Source organism: Drosophila arizonae, chromosome X, assembly GCF_054131065.1.
Source record: "Drosophila arizonae isolate 15081-1271.41 chromosome X, UAZ_ARI_1.0, whole genome shotgun sequence".
In the NCBI taxonomy this organism is placed as follows: Eukaryota; Metazoa; Arthropoda; class Insecta; order Diptera; family Drosophilidae; genus Drosophila; species Drosophila arizonae.
In genome coordinates, this window is record NC_142927.1 from 4,863,822 (window position 1) to 4,881,950 (window position 18,129).

The window sequence follows — 18,129 nt, forward strand, 5'->3', positions numbered from 1 at the left end:
TATCGATAGTTAGGCTTTGACTGACAAGCTAGAGCGAATCTAGCTTTCAGTTTAATTTGAAGTAATAAATTTTAGTTTGAAGACAATTAGTCTGATATTCAGGATTGATACCAACTATCGATAACTATCGATAAATTTAAATAGCTTAGAATTAAGACTGCTCTCGCAGTTTAAAGTATTGGCTTTGATTGATTTAAGTTAAATATTACAAGTCCATTGAACACCTTTCACAGCTATCGATAGCTATCGATATTTTAGTCCCTACCGTGAATAAAATCGAACGTGTTGAAACTGAAGGTATCTTTTTAATATATTTTGTAACTTCTACTTTGATTCAATAGTACACATATCGACAAAAAGTATCGATAGTTTAGTAAATTCTAATATATTCCCGAGTTATCGAATGTACTTTCCCTCGCTGTTTTTCTATAATTACTCTTGTAGTTACTATTGCTGATTATGCTAAAAACTTTCGATAACAATCACAATAAATCTGTCTATCGATAGTTTTTTGCGTAATTTTTTTTTACAAAGTTGCGTTAAAAGTAGTTAACTATTTTAATATATAATAAACTTTACTATTTACATTATCGATAGCTATTTATATATTTATTTAGTCGTATAATATGTTATCGATATCCTTGTCATTATGATATTGCTGTTTGTAGTTAGATTTAAATGAATATATACAGATATGTATTAAATCATATTATATTATAGTTATCGATCGGTACTTGTTGATCTGATCGATAACTATGTTTTCTCAAGCCTCGCCCATTCAAACTTATTTGTCCAATCAAAAGTCCAAGTTTGTTGGGCAAACAATTTGAATAATTTACCTCTTGCACGTGGCTATATGTACGCACATACATACATACATAACTATATCTATGCGTACATGCCCGTAGCACTCGATAAATCGATATTTAATTATTTATCAATAATAAGTTTACCTTTTTAATTAGTTTCCATTCACAGTTTGTTGCCTTAAGTACTTGACATTCGACATGAGTTCTCATTGCCATCAATTGATTTTCATGCCTTAAGTACTTAAGCATTTCGAATTTTCCACTTTACATTTTCCACAATTTTTTCATTTTTCCATTTATTTTTTTTTTCATATTTTGTTTTCTTTACGCTTTGATTCGTTGCTGTCGCTTTTCGCGCTCCGAAATCCAATTAGTGAAAATCAATATTGCGCATACGCCGCATTGGCTCAATTATTATTAATTATTATTATTATTATATGAGAAACGCCGAGCTGAGCGAGGCGCGAAATAGCGAGATAATAGTAAATCAAACATGACAAATTGCCCATTAAAACAACATCTGAAATGCCCAATTGATTATGCATTTGCGCACGTACATATTAACATTCGTATAGCTTTACATGCATATTCATTCATATATAATCGCATAGAAATTTCTCTTTAAATTGTCATTTTTATGTATGTGAGAAATACAACTGATAGATATATATATAATATATAGATATACTATGTATTATATATTTTTAGTTGCCACACACGTAGCCGTCATTAAATATAAATGCGCTCTCTCGGTGACAGTTTCTGTAGGGGATAGAGGGGGCTGGAGGGGAGGGGGGCCCGAAACGAAATGTTAACGCCACTAAATATAGACCAATAATTAGTATTGTAATTAATATCAATAAATTGTCGACACTGTCTGCGCTATATCTTATATACATATATATATATATTTGTATATATAAATATATAGATATACACTGAGAACAAAAAACTAGCAATTTCTGTAAAGTTTTGCTTTGGGTATCGATAGGAAATGCTGGATAGATACATATATCCTCAGTTCTCTCGGAATCTATCAAATCGTTCCACAAATCTCATCTGTGATTCTCACACACCATAACTCTTTCTCGCTCTTACAGCTCATTGTATCAAATTGAAAGCAAGAGCGAGAGAGAAGGCAAGAGGAGGATTGCCTAGGACAGTAATTCAATTCTAGTTTTAATAGAATTTGAAAACTTGATTTAGGCTCAAATCGAGTGTCAGCCGCAAGGCACACTCAACAGCTATTCACTTAAGCACTTCTTTCTCGCAGTGTATTCGCATAGCTATCCATCTATATACGTATTCCTTGCTTCACGGCTCGCCCGTTTGACCTTAAAATGATTGATGATTATTTTCACTCTTTGACATTTGCTGTCGCGTTTTTATCTTTATTATTTTCGTTGTTGTTGTTGTTTTTTTGTTGTTGTATATTTTTTGGTGTTTCTCTTCTTTTTTTTTTTTGTTCAGCCTTGTTGACGCTGTAGATAATTGACACTTTGTACAGCTAGGTGCTACCGTGGTGTAGAACAGGGGGGCCCCGGAGGTTGGGGTGGTTCCTATGAGGGGGCGTGGCGTAGCCAAAGTCCGGCAGAGTTGTTAAACAAAAAGCTTTAAAAAAAGGAGCGAGATAGGAAGAGAGAGGGAGAGAAAGAACCAGAACAACTTGGACAAAGCTAATGGCCTACGATAATAATGTATATGGGTATATATATATATATGTTTGTATATATGTATATATAAATAAAGATATAAAGTGCCCAGAGCTAGCCGCAATGAAAATATCCTGTAGCTAATTGCAGCTAGTTGAACAGGGTATATCGCTTTAGCGTAGGGGGTCATGAAGCATAGGTGATATACTCGTATATAGTATGTAAATATGGTATATATAGTATATACATATACTTTGTAACATCAAGGACTTGACTAAATCAGTTATTGCGCTGATCTGTCTGTAGATCCCATAGGTTCCTTCAAGTTGTTATCAACTTATTGATGGTATACTTACTTATAGACTTGACTCTGCTCCATACAGTCTGAGTTTCTTGCCGTTTTCAATAATAGAAAGCCGAGAAAGTCAAGCTTTTTAAAATCTCTGCCTTATAGAAGTTGTAAAATATTGCTTTCAAATATATGTCTATACACATGGTGCACGGTATTAGCCAGGAGAATGGACTAGGGCATCAGCCAGTCGAGCATTTACCAATAAGTTTGCATTTGCTGAGAATAAAGCTTTTAGCATATCAAGGAGAGTTCAAAATCTTTAGTTAACTAATTAACTACTACAATTAACTAACTAATATACTAACTAATCAAACTCGATTGTTGATAGCCAGGATAACTGTCAGTTGGGCATAGCCAACTAGCTTTTGTTTTGTTTGGCTTTTTTTAATAACTTTTGCATACATTTGGCTTAAAAGCTTTAAGCTTTCCATTTTAAGTCCTGCGCTAAGCGGTCGCACCACTCTCATCACCGATAGCCCCGCAGCCCCCTAAGCCCCCTTAGCCCCACACACACGCTCACACACAAATACGCGCACATAAATTTTGTATGCAATTTAAAGTACTGGCAAGCCATAAATAAATACTTAACTATGCATAACTGTGCGTGTGTGTGAGTGTGTCTGTGTGCGCGAGAGCTTTGACAGTTTACGCGCCTGCGAGCTTTTGGCCGTGAAAGCTTCGACAACTTTTACAGCTTAGCGTTTTCTTGATTTGAAAAGCTTTTCACTTAATTATGCAACACAACAACTTTCATTCATTCATTCGCGGGTATAAGTGTGTGTGTGTGTGTGTGATAGAGTATGTATGCGTGTGTGTGTGTGCTCAAACTTTTCAAGCGTGTGCAAAGCTGAAGGATTTAGTCAGTTGTAAACATTTATATGATAATTATATATAGTTTAGCTACAAACTTTGACTGCAGGAAATAGATACATATATATAGATAGGTATATATATATATTATTAGGCTTATGGATATATATATAAGTATTTATATATAGACAGAGTTTAGCACAAGCGAAAGGGTCAACTTTTATCTGAAAATAAACATTGAACCTTTTTGTCTGCTGCTTAGTCAAAGCGGACGATTTTCTAAGCAAAGTTAGAGCACATTCATTGGGTATGCTCGACTTGCAGTTGCTCTGTAATTGAATATTGAAATGTGCCAAAGCTCAAGTTACTTCAAGTAGCCTAGGGTTAAGGGGTTAAAGTATCCAAAAATTAAGAGGAATGAAATTATTTCAAGCTTTTACGGATAGCCATTTGGCCTACATATGTGCTATTTTTTCTACGCCAAATCGATAATCGATTATTATCGATATTAAAGATATTAAATGCTATCATAATAAACAGTGATCAACTTGTCTGCTAAGTAGGCAATGCAGCCATAGACATATATTGAAAAGCTTAAAGCTCTCAGGCAGACAGACGGAAACCTAGACAGACATATAGACGGCAATACGAGTGGATAGATAAATGGATAGACGGATAGATAGACAGGCGAACTAATAGCGCTAATTGCCACAGTTGTAGATGTCGATCAACAGTTTATATAAATTTTGTGGGATCATCCATCAAGCTAAAGAGATGAATTTATGTTTGAGTCCATCAAAGATAAATATTTGTTTATATAAATATATCGTTTATATCTTTGTGGTACTATATACATATATTTATATGTGAATATACTTAACTTAAGTCTTTACTAGTTGATATTGAATATTCCATATTTTAACTGCTTTTTATATTATATATGTAGTACCATAATTAGTATTTCTAGAAAACAAAATTCCAGTTTACAGCTCTTATATATGGAGCTGTTTTATAAATATCTGTTATATATTTAAAATAATATAATATCTTTTATACATAACTGTTATACATTATATACATATCATATCTATTATACATATATTTAATCTATTTAAACGTATATTATATCTGTTATACGCAACTGTTATACGTAACTGTTATACTAGCTATACTGTTCAATGTTCACTATTAAAGAAAAGCTCCCATTTTATTTAGCCTATGTATATGCCCTATATATATGTATATATCCTCCCTTTAATATTTCCACCCTCTCCCTCAAGTAACTAATTTAATTAACTACAACTAACTATTTCAACTAACTAACTGTACTAATCACAATTCGCATCGACAATTCTCTTTAGGGCGTTCTTCTAATGCCTCGCACATTGTCCGAAAGCCGAAAGTTGCGACTTAGAAGGGCCTTCACAGAGGCCACTAACGAAACTCTCCAATGCTCCAAAATGGTATTTAATGACAAAAATCTTACAAATTCTATCCCAACAAAAAAAAAAAAAAAAACAAAACAAACAAAATTTGTATGGCAATTAAAAAACCTCCTTAACCCAAAAAAAAACCAACGTCGTTTTAGCATTCATGTGCATTGTGTATATACAAAAAATACCAAAAGATACCAACAATAACAAAAATACACAAAAATATTCAAGTTATACCAAAAAATGTTTAGCAAAGTTTCGTAGTTGAAGTTTGTTTTGATGCCCAAATCAATTTTGCCATTTGCTTTGAATGCGTTCGTTAAACAGTTTCTGCTTTTGTTTTCGAGTCCAAAACAACTCGCATTATCGCATTCGTACTCACTCCAAAATTGTGCTCATCCAATACTCATTGTAGTTGTGCTCGTAGTTGTGCTCCACTCAAACGTCCTTACAATTTGCACACACGAATTGTGCCAACAAATTGTACTCATTGAATGTACTCATAGTGATTGTACTCATTGTGATTGTACTCATTGTGATTGTACGCATAGTGATTGTACGGAAATCTACTCAAATCATCAAATGTATTCATATTTCCGTTCGCAATTGTTGCTATTCACATATGTACTCATAGTTCTATTCATAAATGTACTCAAATTTCTTCTCTCTCTTCTATTTTGCAATCTAATCACCGAATTCTATTCATACTTTCTTCTCTCAAGCGTACCCTTAGTCCTGCACAAATTGTAGTCATAGTTTTATAGACAAATTTCTACTCTTTTTATGCTCACATGTATTCATAGTTAAATTCTCTCTTGGAATCATAATTCTACTCTCTCGCAATTCTTCTCTCTCATGTATTCATAGCTCCACTCCCTTCTGTGTACTCATAGCTAATTGTTTATCTGTACTCGTTTAAAAGTATTCATTCATTAATTTCAATGTATTCATTCATTCAATGTATTCACAATCTCAGAGTTCAGTTTGTATTTCACTCCAAATATCATTGTGCCTATGAATCAATCTGAATCATTGATGCCAAAACGCATTCATTCACTCACATATTCACAATAGCTAATGTTTATATATATTATATAAAGAATTTATCTTAGATAAGACTATATAAAGGTAAGCGTAGTTTGTTCGTTCTTCTTTGCCTGCCGTTGACTTTTTGAATACCCTGCACATGTTCTGACAATGACTAGCGCGACTAGCTGTTAAGATGCACCTTAGAAGAAAACCATGTTTGAATTTTAATATACATTTATCTACATATATATATATATCTATATAATGAATAACTTATAAATCAAAATGAAATTTATATGTATTTATGATATTTGAATAATTATTTTTTACAGGGAATTGCCATAGGTTTGATACAATTTTATAGTATGGGGAATCTTTGTGTAAAAAATCATATTTTTGAGTTATTTTTCCAAGAAATTTTAGGTGCTTTCTATACTCTTATTGCATATCTATTTATAGTATTGTCATTTTGTGAAATAATTGGGAAATTTTTGAGAAAAAAATGTCCCAATTTGTTGCTTTTTGGGGGAAATTAAGTAAATCAATATAAATGTCAACAACAATTTGGTAACGGAAATATATAAAATCGATTGCTATACAAAATACCAAGCTATATAACTATAGTATATAGATATAAACTATATAGATATATCTACATATACTGTATACCTCTAACTATATTCTCGTACCATAAAAACCACAAAATGTTTGCAAATGTTCGACAATTTGTATACACCTTGGTGTATAGTATTTATGTTGTTTACAAAAATACTGCACTAAAATACCAAAAAAAAAAAAAACTGAGCACAAACAAAAACCAAACCTGAAGTGTTGAGGATGACATTTAAGTTTTGTCATTAAACGAGCGGCAATTTATGGGTTTTCCGTGCAAATTAAGTTGTGTTTGCGAGAGCGAAATATATCTGGAATTTATAGACCTACAAATTTGGTCGGGCTATAGGACACAAGCGTTGCTGTAAAACACAAATTGGCCAAGGGCCAATAATTGTTGAATAAGAATTCTTTTCTTATTGCAAAGCTCATTTTCATATTCATATTTTTGGGTATTCGTAATATGTATTGGGAATAATGCCATGTGGAACAAGGCTTTTTCATTTTCACATTTCACATTTCACATTTTGGATGAGTCACGCGTCACAGGGCATCTTCAAGTTCAGTCAAACCTGTCAGCAGGCACACACACAGTAAAAGAGTGAGCTAAAGAAAGAGAGGGAGAGGGAGAGCAAGAGTGAGAGCGAATTGGCCTGGCAGAGAGTTGGAGCGGAAAACAAGTCAGCAGGAAGCAAGCAATGCTCTCATGACGTAGGCAAACAATTGTTGCCATTGGAATAGAAACATTGGAGAAAGGGCAGCGGATGTCTCACTCAGCGGCAGCTGCGTCCATTTCAATTAGCAGCAAGCAGTAATCGGTTGTTCGATAAACAGCAATCGGTTATCGCTTTGTCAGCCGCACGGCTGAGCAAGAAATTAATTTCAGCTAACAAATTAGACGTCAGATGTATAATATTATGTCTTGGCAGTAATCGATAAACGCTTATCGATTGCGGAGTAATGCAGACAGAAAATCAGTCATATAAATTTGAATAATTGTATATTAAACAGATTACTTTTAGCTATTGTTATCGATAAACGATAATCGATTAATTTAATTGCGTTTATCGCTTATCGATAGTCGGTTATGGGTGCAATGCCAATAGTGGCTGATGATGAGCAAACTGTTACTGCTTAACAGTAAGAGGCAAATGTTTATCACTTTCCGATAAGAAACGATTAATAATCGATAGTTTGAAATCAACTACCGATAATTTTTAAACAGTATTTATGAGCTTCGATAACCAATGACCACTAATAAGCTATCTATTGTCAGTAATCAGTGATCGATAAACGATAACCAGTCGAATTCGATGATCAGTGATCGAAAATACGTATACGTTTAGAGAAATCAGAACACCTGAAAGCCCCAATCGGTAATTATCAGCCCATTATTACAAATCGATAATCGCCAGGCGATCATAAATACTCGATTGTCAACACTTAGTCACCTCAAATTCTTCCCATGCACACGAGCTGTGACGCGTGCTAGCAATAAAAAACATTTCGCTCTTCGCCCGGCGAATTCGATGAGGCACAAAAAACTGATATATAAATAAAAATATAACGGCAGCGGCATTGGCGGCATCGCTCCGCGACTACCTCGGCAGCTGGTTCCATTCCATTTGCCCGGCAATCGTGCAATCGGGTAATCGGGCAATCGGGCGATCGGGTGATCGGTCGATCGGCGACGCGTGCTGACAACTAGAAACGTTTCGATGCGGCCAAATTAGAGCGAAAAAAAGGGAAATTATATCGAAAATATAAATATAACCAAATTTTTTTCTATTTTTTTTCCGACCGAGCGCAGGTCGCAAGAGCCGAAGGCTGAAATAAAAAAAAAAAAAAAAACAGCAACAAAAAGTTAAAGTGCTCTCGTGGTAAGTGCTAGACTAACAAATACCCTGTACACCATGGGAAATTTGGTTATTGTTGAAGTTTTATGTTTTTAGATCTATTCCTGAAGAGTTTAAGAGTTTCATTTACATAGTATATGCTATAGGTGTTATTTTAGTCTATCTCTGTCTCTATTGGTTTCTATGAATTGGGGGAATCTAGAATGCAGACTATAGAGTAACGGGAATAGCTCATATACGGAATATACAAATTGAATTTGCAGCTTCTAGCTTGAGGTTTATGAGATGGGGACGAATGAATAGAAGTGTGGATGGGCGGAGGGACATACAAGTAGACGGCCAAACTGAGGAGGACAGACGAACGGACGGACAGTTGAATAGACAACAAAACGGGAGAATAGCAAAATAGGATAGCAAATAGACAATCGGAATATATTAAATGAACGGACGGACAATTTGGGGAACTGGGGTGAAGAGATGAGCAGGATGATAGACAGAAGGGCGGAAAGACGGATGAGACACTCGGACAGTTGGACGATCAATGAAATTAGGTAACAGACGGAGGGATTGACAGATAGATGGGCGGCACGATGGGGCCACTGACACTGGGTAGACGGATGGACAGACGGACGGACGGACAAGCAGCAGGCCAGATAGATAATCGGATGGACGGCTCAGCAGCCATTGTTCCGCCTGCCTCAAGAGCTGCTTCCGCTGCCCAGCATGTCTGCCAAATGGAGGTCCAACTAATATACCCTATAGAAGGGGCATACTCAGTGCAGGCGAAAGGCTGGTGGAAAATGAAAAACCCGATTCGAGTCAAATGGTTTCTCGTGCTGGGCCCGTCGTGTTTTGTTTACATTTTGGACAATTACGCAGCCGAAAATCGAATCGTCGGCGAAAATCGAATTGAAAATTTCGAAAATCAACAAAGCTCGCGCTCGCTGCTCAAATCAAAAACAAATCAACATTCGAACCGTTCGAATTGTGGTTCGAGTCAGTGCAAATCGAGCAACAGCACAAAAAATGATGTGAAAATTTCAATTGAAGAAGCGAAAAAAAAAGAAAAAAAAAGAAAGAAAAAAAAACAAATCTGAATCGAAATGCAACTGAACAGAAATACAACAACAACAAATCAAACCAATTTGTATAAATAACTTGAGAAGAAACAACAACAACAAAAATATTGTGACGTTTTTTTTTTGCATTTTTTGTTTTGTTTGTTGCGTGGCATGTCGCCGGCCTCTTGCATGGAGAACCAATGCAAGGGCAGCCTCTATCCGAATGTTTCGTATCCTGGCACCGGCACCGCCACCGGCACCGTCTCTGGCAATGGCAATGGCAACGGCAACGGCAACGGCAACGGCAACGGCTCCGGGTCCGGCTCCGTGCCAGGCACCTGCCCATCAGTTAATATTGCAATGCCAGCGCCGGCATCGCCAGCTATGACGCGCACCGCCAGCTTTGGCGGACGGGCCGGTGGCGTCGCAGCTGGTGGCGCCACGAATGCGGCGCGTCGCACCTCCCTCTGGCTGGAGACGTTGCGGCAGACGCGCAAGCTGTCCTATGCCAGCGAGATACCAGTGTTGGTAAGTGGTCCAAAAGCCGATTCGAAAGCCCATGCCCATGCAAGACCTACCCTAGGCCCTAGCTCTAACCCTACACCCCTGCCCCTACACCCCTACACCCCTAAAACCCTACACCTCTGCCCAGCCCTCACTCAGTCAATTGCCAGCTCATGACAAATGGCTTTGGGCAGCTGGCCCCGCCCCCCCCTCTCTGCGCAATAACTGTAACTATGACGTAGTTATGTCTCAATGTCTCCACGTCAATGTGCGCACACAATAATATAATGCCCGGCAATATGACATACGCATCCAGGTTTCTTCTGGTCCACGTTCTGGCTGCCCATCGAGTCAAACTATAAAAATAAATAACGCACCGTTTCGCTGCGGGGAAACGTAAAAAGAGGGAAAACAAAATAAAACTGGGGCTATACCCAGGCTATTTTCATCCAGAGCATCTGCAGACACAAAAACAACACACACACACACACACACACACACACACACGCACACACATATTTATAGAGGAAATCAAAACAACAATGAAAATTGTGTTTACATTTGAGAGCTGTACGACTTCTGAACGCACTTTCTAACGCTTTTCCTCAACCTGAACAAAATATTTCCCTGAAAGAATAAGAGAGTTCTCTTTAGCTTAGCTTGAACTTGAACTCAGCGAAATTTCCCACATCCAAAAACGCCTTTCTTTACGTTCCTCACTTTTCCTAATACATGGGGAAATTTTCTTTCAACTTTTCTTGACTAATTTTATGCTAAAGCACTGTCCATTAAAAGGAAATTGTATTTGTTATAATTATCAGGAAATTTTGCCAGTAAAAAATGTCTAAATACGTTTGTTTATCCCTTTTTATTGCTTGATCAAAAGGAAATTTGAATTGCATATAACAAAATTTCCTTTCACAGAAATTTCTTTTAATTAGTCTGTCATTATTTGTGTTAATTTATAATGACGTTAACAGATAATATAAAAATTCCTGGCAATAAAAATTCATTAATTGCGGGCCGAAAACCAAAGGGAAATTATAATTGCATACATTAAAATGTTCCATAATAAAAAGTTTCTTCTTCTTATAAAGTAAAGGAAAGAAAAAATATATTGTTTTAAAAAAAATTTGTTGGGAACTGAACAAAAGTATGTATTATAAAAGTACTTTTTGTCCTTTGAACATTTTAAATTTCCCTTTTGAAAATTTCCCTTTTCGCTTTCTTCTACATTTGTCTGCAGAGCTCTTTCAGTGAGTTCCGTTAACTTAAATTGTTATAAGGATAAAACAAATTGTTTTTAGGTAATTTTCACATTTATCTAATCAATCTTAAGTCTATTATTCGAGTCAAAATGTTAAGTTAACAGCATAGCATTGGCTGGCTATGTTAAGCGAATTTAACAGTGGAAATGTTAGCGAATTTCAAATTTGCTCATCATTTGCTTATACTCCAATTGCAAAAGGGCATAACAAATGTGGGAAATTACACACACACACATACACACGCATATTTATATTGTATCTAGTTGTATTTGTATCTGAATTGCTATCGCAAACAAATGCCCATAAATACTTCGGATTCGATTCGATTCGATTCCCTATAATATACGAAACGTAAACGAACCTCGCTTCCCTCTGTCGCCTCTCTCTCTGTCCATCGCCCCTTCTTCCCCGCTGCCCGCTCTCCTCATAGCCCCCGTTCATTGTCTTTGATATATTGTTTAGAGTGCTGCTGGCATATGACCTAATCGATTTGCCGCGAAGTCATCTCTATTAGCAATGGGCTATACAACATATACATATGCATCCATATATATATAGACATATATTTATATACATATACCTATATGTTATGTATGCTAAGAGCGATGCGATTCTCATTAAATGGGATGGAAGACAGAAAACAAAAGAAAAGAAACGGAATTCGTGGTAAATCAAGGTAAAACACAATTAAGGAAGGGGCCAGACAGGTGCTATTAGACAGCTCATTGAGGAGTCTCTGCGTAAAAATAGGAAAAACAATTTCAGATCAACAAAACAAGTATATATAGCCCACAGCCAGATTGTGCAAGGCAGCTCTGGTAGGGGTATTAAAGGAGTCGTATAGATGAGTTCGATAGAACTGGGAAGTGTTGGGAAGAACAAAAAGATCTAAGGGGTCTTTAGAAAAGCCTTTGAGATATTTTTCAGAGATCTTCCAGGGGTTTTCCAAGACTTCTAGGGCTCTTCCAGTGCTAAAATACAAAAGGTCATCCTGCGAGTTGAAGCATCTACAGACAGTTTATCTTCTAGGGTCTTTAAGCGATTTTCAAGGGATATCGGAGGATTCTTCATTAGATCTTTGGAAGGTTTTCTCGAAATCCAATGAAGCTACATATCGATTTAGTTATATTGAGTAGATATCTTTGACAGCTCATGCATAATCCTCAATGAACTCTTTGAAAAGTCTTCAAATGCATTTCTCTCCCTTTTTCTCCCCCTCTCTCTCTCTCTCTCCATTTCGCTGTTTGCAGGCACTTCGATTGGCTCTTGAGAGTTATGCGAGGTCTCTGCGTTGTTTCTGTGTTAGCAACAGCGAGTCCTTTGACAAGTTGCCCAGCTCAACTGGAGTCCAACTACAAATTGTGCCAGAAACAATGTTTTGAGTTCAGGGTCAGGCCAGGCGGCTGGCTATAGGTAGGCGTGCGGCTCGTCTAGCACTCGTCAATTACCTTCAGCATTTCCTGCAGGCAAGCCGAAAAGCAAACAAGTTATCGTCACCTTGTGGCACCTGCTTGAAAATCGATTCGCTGCCCAAATAACCAAACGAAGCAAAAAAAAAAAAAAAAAAAAAAAAAAAACTCCCAAAACAAAAACAGAAAACGAAAAATAAATACAAAACAATTTTTTTTTTTTGCTGTGTGTCAAAGGTAGCGCGAATTTCCCCCATTCGCCCACCTCTGTTTGGTATATTTATTGTTGTTGTTATAATAAATTGCATTACGCTCGACATTCGCTGCGGCTGTGGGTTAAAGGCTCTATTCCATAACATTATTTCATTGGCCACGTTCCGAGTCTCCAGTCCCAACTGGCAATTGTCAAATGCTTGACGGCCATTCATATAAATGTCTAGCCATTCATTTAGGCATGGCTAACAAGCAGTTTAACTAGCAGTTTCCCCCTTGCCACAGGGCATATATATAATTTCAATTTTTAATTTCATAACAGCACCTTTATCTGTCTGTGGAGTCTTCAGCTGTTGATTAACATAATGTTAAGATATTAGCTGTTAGCTAACACTTAACTTTTGTTGGTTGCTTTGTATCAGCTGTTAACAGTTTAACTGGTGGTTTAACTGCCAGTTAAGCACAGTTTCCCTTTAGTCGTTACTTAACACTAGTATTTTCCTACACTACAGCTCAATTGCTAAGTTATAATTAGTTTTTAGAATGTTGCCACTTAAAATACAGATATGCCTCTCCATTCTATAGCTCTTAGATAGTTAACAGTTAGTTAACATTAACTTAACAGCTAGCTTTACACTGAATATACATAATATTTAAATCCCGTTAGGTTGTTAAGCCTATCAGAAGTTATCCGCAGCATTTATCTCGCTGTTCAAGCTCCTTGCAGCGTTGCCACCCGATCAGCTTAACAGGCTATATATCACCATATATCATACATATGTATATCAGATATCAGCTCTAGTTGCCTTTTGTCATTTGTGATGCAGCTTAAGTGAAATCTTGATACGAACGCTTTTCAATGTGTTTACAAAGCGATGAAAGCAGCTACTGAAATAAGTCGAGTCTGGCAACGCTGATAGTTCACTGGCAACAACGAAAAAACTGATGTGGCCATATATCAAACGCTAGATAAATGCAGCCACTATAAATATATATGTATGTATATCAATAATTTTCTCAATGGGGCATCGACAAAGCTTTGCAGTCTCATAAATAATTTGATAAGAATTGTTTTGCTCTGTTCGTACACAAAATATTGCCAGCTTCTCTTTTCGCTTCTCGCCTTCTCGTCGCTCGTCCTGCTCTCGGCTGCATTGACCTATTGAACTTTCGACTTTAGAGCTGCGGTAATTCTTGTGATATATGGTCGATGCCAGAGATAAACGATGGAACACCAATCTAGCACTCATAATTGATGGCAACTGGGCTGAATAGCTGAATAACAATGGAATTTGGCTCGCCTTTCGATACCCTGTGATTGGGCTGATTGATTAACGATGGGTTGCTCGTGCAAAGAACGGCTTAATTAAGTTGGTATTCTAGACAGAAGTTACTGTGATTGAGAGTGCTCTAGTTGGGTATGACTGACCAGGAGCTACTGTATGGCAGATAGAGACAGATACACTGAAAGAGAATGAGAAGGAGAATGAGAAAAAGAAAGAGGAAGAGGATGAAAAAGAGAAAGAGAAGGAGAAAAAGAAAAAGAAGGTGAAAGAGAAGGAGAAGGTGAAGGTGAAGGTGAGGTGAAGGAGAAAGAGAGAAGGAAAAAGATGGGAGAAGAAGAAGAAGGAGAAGGAGAAAAAAAGAGAAAATAAAGAGAAGGAGAAGGGAATGGAAAGAAGAAGAGAAGAAGAAGATGGAAGGCGAAAGAAGAAAGGAGACAAAAAGAGGAAGGAAGACGAATGGAAAGAAGAAGAAGAAAGATAAAGAAGAAGAAGGGAAGGAGAGGGAATTTTGAAGTGAAGAAGAAGAGAAGAAGAGAGAAGGAAGGGGAAAAGATAGAGGAAAAGAGAAGAGAAAGAGAAAAGAAGGAAGGAAGAGGAAGAGGAAATAGAAAGAGAAAAGAAAAAAGAAGGAAGGAGAAGGAAACGAGATTGAGAAGGAGATTGAGAAGGAGATTGAGAAGGAGAAGAAGAAGAAGAAGGAGAAAGAGAAAAAGAAAGAGAAAAAGAAAGAGAAGGAGAAAGAGAAAGAGAAGGAGAAGGAGAAGGAGAAGGAGAAGGAGAAGGAGAAGGAGAAGGAGAAGGAGAAGGAGAAGGAGAAGGAGAAGGAGAAAGAGAAAGAGAAAGAGAAAAAGAAAAAAAAGATAAAGTGAGACAACTATATATAGGGCTATATCCCAAATAAACTATTAGTACTCATCAATAACTTCTATTAAATTTTAACTGTATAGGGTATCTGCTAGTCGACTTCACAGACCCCATCCTACGTATTAAACAATTTAGTTGGCTAAATTCCGATTGGTGCTTCGATTCGATATCTTTAAGCGAAAATTCGAATTCTTAAATAGGTCGAACCGCTAACTGGTCGCACGGTCTGATTATGGGATATATGGGATGGTGGCTTTACGAGGCCAGGGATAGGCTGAATGAATGAATTATCGATGGAGCTGACTGGGACATGGGCGACATGTGTTGTGTGTGCTCTATAAGCAATAAGCAAACACCTCCAATCGTTCGTTCATGCCATATTTAGCTGATGATGAATTTTATATGTGCTAAAGTGGACCCCAACGAGGGCGACTTTAACTGTTATTCCCAGGTCCCACGGACAGTTACACCCGTCTACCATTCGCTCGCTCTGTCTCTGTCTCTGTCTCTGTCTCTGCCTGTCTTACTCTCTAAAATATTAAAGGCGTTTGCGTTAACACGACGCGTCGTTGCCCAATTGCAACAGCGGTCAGCCCATCTGTCCATCTGTCCATATGTCCGTATGTCCATATGTTCGTATACGCCCCTACAGTCCAAGTCCGAGCTCGAGTCCAATTCCGTTATACGTGCCGTATACCCCTTGCATATCCGTGGCATGACCCTGACGGCGTTATTTAAGTCAACTAACGGGCAGGTGGCCTCGATGGCCAATAGCTTATGGCCAACACTCGCCTGCGTTCGCATCCGGGCTCGGGCTCAGTTCGGGTTCGCGTCCGGGTCCGGGTCCGGGCTCGAGTCCGGGTCTGGGTCCGGCGTTGTGCCAGGTCCGGGCTACAGGCATAATTTGCCAGAAAATAATCGAAAGTACTTTTGAAATTTTAATGATAATTTGCCAGCCGCTGCGGCTGCTCGAGCACGATTCAAGCGACTGCACCACTAAGTAGTTGCACACACCAGCTATATATATACACATATCTATATTGCTGTTGTCGATATATCGTTTATATATATATCCATTGTCCAGCCTAAGTTGGCTCATCAATAATTTATGACAAGGCGCATTAAAGCGTTCTCGATTGTCCAAAGTGCTTGCTGTCCATTTAAATTGCTTTTTCTCTGCTTTTCCTTTAACTCGATCAATTCGTGACTCACTCGAACTAGTTCAAATGAATGACGCACAAGCTAATTGTGTGTGTGTGTGTTTTTTTTTTTTTTGTTTGTTGGAATTTTTGTAAAATGTGCAAACACTTGATCGATACGTCTTCAAGGCTTCTATCGATTTTCAGATCGAGAGCTCATTTATTCAACAATTTAATTTGTGAGTCACTGGAACTAGTTCAAGTGAATGACGTATGATATGCTTGTTTGTTTAAAAAAATATTAATTGCTATTGATCAATTTTAGTGCGTTTTTCGATTTGTATATCGAATGTCGTAGCCGTGAGTCATTAAACTAGTTCAAAAGAACAATGCATAGGGTTTATTTTAATATATTCTACTTTTTCTGTCAAGTTTTAAGAGAACTGTTTCATAGTTAATTTTTTCGAATTGCGACCCATACGAACTAGTTCAAATGAACAACATATGTGCTTATTTAGTAGCATGGAAACCTGTTAATTCCATGAACTTTTCATGTAAATTTTTCTATATTTAGATTGATATATCTAGAGTTCTGCGTCGTTTGAACAAGTTCAAATGAACAATATCTACAATAATTAGTGACCTTTTAGGGCATAGCTAGATAGATTAATCAACAGTTCAATTCATTGACCTAGTTTCATTATGTTTTCCTTGTTGTTAATGAGCTATTTGAACTAGTTTAAATGAACTATACTTTGCTCAATGCCAAATTATAGAAAAGCTCCATTTGGTCATTTCATTTGAAATGAAAGTTCATTGAGCTGCTTTCATTATGTGGTCTATGGAACCCATCGTTGTTCCTGCTCTAGCTAGGGGATCGAGCTGTATCGCTGTCAACTGCATCGAGCTGGCGTTGGCATAATTTATTCAAAATGTTAAAAGGGATAACGGTCTAACTATGTTTCGCTGCTTGTTGACATTTCCATTAACCTAGCCAGCTGACTGGCTAGCGTTGGGCTAATGTCCTTGCTATGTGTCGATGTTTTCATGTTTCCATGTCCTGTTCACAAATTGTGGCTCAATTGAATGTTGCTCAAAAGGCTCAACGACTTTGCTTAATGATGGGTAGCAAATTAAAGGATATGCCCAAGTGACGGGAGTATATATGTATGTAGCTGGATTGAGTCGCCCGGAAGGCGGAGAGGTGGAGGGGCGTGCCTGCGTGGTTGTTGTTGCGGGTGTTGTTGGCGTGTCCTTGATGCCAGCGAGTTGATGGTTTGGTTTTGGTTTGGCTGGGTTTCTCGTGCACCATCCATCAGCAGTTGTTGCTAGGCAAATCCATTTCCAAGTTCATCATCATCAGCAGGAGCAGGAAAAGCAGCAGCAGTAGCAGCAGCAGAAGCGACGACGGCGATGCATTCGAAACGAGTAACATGTGTGTGTGTCTGTGTGTGGGTGGGTGTGTGTGCAACTAAAAAATATTGCTGAACAACGTGACTACGACAACGACAACGGCAACGACAATTGCCGATGACAAAGCAACGCGCAGCAGCTAAACTTTTAGATTGAGAATCAGTGTGAAGGTGGCAACTGCGTATGTGTGTGTGTGTGTGTGTGGGTGTGTGGGTGTGTGCTAGTACTTCACAAGCCCGGCAGCCAGCAAGGAGCCATTGCTGGAGCCTGGCACCTTACGCAAATCGGGCCTGGCCCAATGCGCAGGACCAACCGAAGGACACGGGTAACAGGGCAAAATCTGCTCGAATGCAAAAGAACAGCCAAGCCAAGCCAGGCGCTGTACTCTCGCAGCACCAGCACCAGTAACAACAACAACA

At 37.9% G+C, this 18,129-nt stretch overlaps 1 protein-coding gene across 6 annotated transcripts in view; it reads left to right on the top strand.

The window, feature by feature from the left end:
* Positions 1–18,129, top strand: part of SK (small conductance calcium-activated potassium channel) — a 94,007-nt gene that overhangs the window by 21,064 nt on the left and 54,814 nt on the right. For 4 of the 6 annotated variants that reach the window (XM_089475969.1, XM_089475972.1, XM_089475973.1 and 1 more), the window contains exon 4: positions 4,985–5,086. The exons of the other annotated variants lie outside the window; for them this stretch is intronic. In XM_089475969.1, coding sequence (XP_089332095.1) covers positions 4,985–5,086 — 102 coding nt within the window. The remainder of the gene's footprint in view (positions 1–4,984; positions 5,087–18,129) is intronic. 6 annotated transcript variants of the gene reach the window in all.